The sequence below is a fragment of the Lycium ferocissimum genome, chromosome 10 (genome assembly GCF_029784015.1).
Source record: "Lycium ferocissimum isolate CSIRO_LF1 chromosome 10, AGI_CSIRO_Lferr_CH_V1, whole genome shotgun sequence".
Classification (NCBI taxonomy): domain Eukaryota; kingdom Viridiplantae; phylum Streptophyta; class Magnoliopsida; order Solanales; family Solanaceae; genus Lycium; species Lycium ferocissimum.
Window position 1 is genome coordinate 40,917,745 of NC_081351.1, and position 3,349 is coordinate 40,921,093.

Sequence of the window (3,349 nt, forward strand, 5' to 3'; positions counted from 1 at the left end):
TTAAAAAATATGTTAATAAGGGGTAAATTAGTTACATTATAATTTTTATATTAACAATTATAGATAAAAAGAATTGTTACAAAGAAATCAAAATTAAGATTTAATTAATTTTATCTTGGTTTTGTAAATGAACAAGTAATTTGGGCATATATTTTTAGTAATGTAGTCATGTAATATGGGACGAAGGGAGTATTCATTTATTAATTCTTCAAGAACGTGAAAAGTCAAAAGTGAACAAGTAAAAGTGCACGGAGGAAATAAATATGTGTCGGAGAATTAAAATTGAAGTGCATAGTGTATACATGAGAAGAGAATAAATATTCAGTACCATGACATATGTCCACGTGGGATAAAAAAGTTGTTTAGTAATGTGGCCAAGTAATATGGGACGGAGGGAGTACTTCATTTATTAATTCTTAAAGAACGTGAAAAGTCAAAAGTGTTCAAGTAAAAGTGCACGAAGAAAATAAATATGTCAGAGAATTAAAATTGAAGTGCATAAGTGTATACATGAGAAGAGAATAAATATTCAGTAGCCAAGTAATATGGGACGGAGAGGATAAGATGAGAAAGATTTAATTAATTTTATCTTGATTTTATAAATGGACAAGTAATTTGGACATATATTTTTAGTAATGTGACCAAGTAATATGGGACGGAGGGAGTACTTAAAGTGAAAAGTCAAAAGTGAACAAGCTAAAGTGTACGGAGAAAATAAATGTGTCGAAGAATTAAAATTGAAGTGCATACATGTATACATGAGAAGAAAATAAATATTGGGTACTATGACATAGTCCACGTGGGATAAAGAAGTAGTTGGTTAAAGTGTACAATTTATATAGCTTTTGGTACAAGCATTAATTGTTATGTTAAAGTGTACAATTTATTTAGCTTTTGGTACAAGTATTAAGAGCCATGTTCGTCCATCTTCACCACTTATATATAATAGAAATACCTTCGGAATATAGCATACAGTCAAAACTGTTGTAAATATTAGTTGGATGTCCATCAAGTAATTTGGAAAGCAAGTTACTTGGCACCAAGCCATTTCCCTAATTACTTGGCCATCAAACTTTTTCCTCTTATATTATAAATAGGAGGTTCATTAGTAAAATATGATATGTACAATGAAATCTCTTTTAAGTTAAAGGTTGAATAATATATCAGTATCTTTTTATATACTTGTCTTTGGTGTATTTACTTTATAGCCCTTATTTTATAACACGTTATTAGCACGAGACTCTGCTATCTCAAGCAAATACTTTGAAAGCCTCAAAGATATTGACTTTCTTTTTCTTAATCAATGGAAAATCTTTCTAAAAGTGAATTTGTTACCTTGGATATATCTGGCAAAAGCTACTTGTCTTGGGTTCTTGATGCGATGAGTCTGGCAGACACCATCAAAGATAAAAAGTAGGCATCAAATCAAGACAGTGCCAAGGCAATGATATTTCTTCGTCATCACTTTGATGAGAGCTTGAGCCTAGAATATCTCATTGTTAAAGATCCTCTTATACTGTGGAATAATTTAAAATATAGATATGACCACCTGAATATGGTTGTGTTTCCACAAGCACGTTTTGACTGGATCCATATGAGGCTACAAGATTTTAAATCTATTTGTGAGTATAATTCTTCCATGTTTAGAATTATTTCTCAGTTGAAATTATGTGGTGAAAATATCACTGATCATAATATGTTGGAGAAAACATTCTCCACTTCTCCTGCCTCAAGTATGCTCCTGCAACAGCAATACAAAGAAATGAGGTTGAAGAAATATTCTGAATTAATTTCACATCTTCTAGTGGCTGAACAACACAACGAACTATTAATGAAAAATCATGAAAATCGATCTACTGGTATTGTCCCATTCCCTAAAGTGAATGAGGCAAACTTTTACCATACTAGGCGTGGAAAAGGTCGTGGCCCCAGTCGTGGTCATGGCCATGGTCGAGGAAGAAATTTTAATCATGATTGTTGTCTTGCACCAAATAATAGACTTCACCACCAACAGTGTAAAAAGAAGGATGAAAAGCATGAAGCTGTGCAGAAGAAAAAAACACCAAATAAATGCTACCGATGTGAAGGAAAGGGGCACTAGTCACGTACCTGTTGTACGCCAAAGCATCTAGTTGAGCTTTATCAAGCCTCCCTCAAAAAGGCAGAAAAGAATGCTGAAGCAAATTTTATTTCTGAAGATAATATTGAGCTCATGCATCTAGATGTGATAGATTTCTTTGAACACCCTGATGGAAAAATAGATCATCCGATCGGTGATGGATCTGTAATAACTTAAATATTTTCATCCATGCTGTTCCTATTAGCTAATATAGTTATGTTTTCATAGTTATGTAATGCTTTGTTTAATAATAATATATAGTATTCTTTCATTTTTAAGAATATATGGAAATTCCTCAAATTTTGTTTGTATCGATGACCAATCATGAAGATATTTGTGTGATTGATAGTGGAACAACACATGCCATATTCAAAAATGAGAAATACTTTTCTTACTTGCTTAGGAAAAAGGGAAATGTTAGTACAATTTCTGGCAATTCGAAATTGATTGAAGGCTCCGGAAGAGCTACTATATTTTTGCCTAAGGGGACGAACTTGTTATAGAAAATGCATTATTCTCTTCAAAATCCACAAGAAACTTGTTAAGTTTCAAAGATATCCGTCATAATAGGTGTCATGTTGAGACATTAAATGAAATAAATAATGAATATTTTGGCATTACAAAGAATGTCTCCGATTATAAATATGTTTTGGAGAAATTACCAACTTTGTCTTTTGACTTGTATTATGCAAAAATTAGTACAACTGAAGCACACTCGATCGTAAACCAAAAGTTTATTGATTCAAGTACTTTTGTGCTCTGGCATGACCGAATAGGTCACCCTGGATCAATAATGATGAGACGAATTATTAAAAATTCAAATGGGCATCCACTTAAGAACCTGAAGATTCTTTAAAGTAGTGAATTTTCATGTGCCGCTTGTTTTCAAGGTAAATTAATAGTTAAGCCATCACCAATGAAAGTTGACACTGAATCGCCTGGCTTTCTAGAGCGTATGCATGGGGATATATGTAGACCTATTCATCCACTTTGTGGGTCATTCAAATATTTTATGGTCCTAATAGACACATATTTAAGATGGTTTCATGTGTGCCTCCTATCATCTCACAACCTGGCGTTTGCCAAATTATTAATACGCTTAAGGGAACAGTTCCCAGCTTATCCCATTAAGTCTTTATGCCTCGATAATACCGGAGAAGTTACATCCCTAGCTTTTGATTATTATTGTTTATCAGTTGGGGTAAAAGTTGAACATCCTGTAGCTCATGT

General features: G+C 32.8%; 1 protein-coding gene across 1 annotated transcript; it reads left to right on the top strand.

Moving 5' to 3' along the window:
* The first annotated feature begins 1,303 nt into the window (after nt 1–1,303).
* On the top strand, nt 1,304–2,101 carry LOC132034904 (uncharacterized). The gene is made up of 2 exons (XM_059425242.1): nt 1,304–1,413; nt 1,540–2,101. Exons 1-2 carry the CDS (start codon nt 1,304–1,306, stop codon nt 2,099–2,101), a joined length of 672 nt encoding a protein of 223 aa, XP_059281225.1.
* The last annotated feature ends 1,248 nt before the right edge of the window (nt 2,102–3,349 follow it).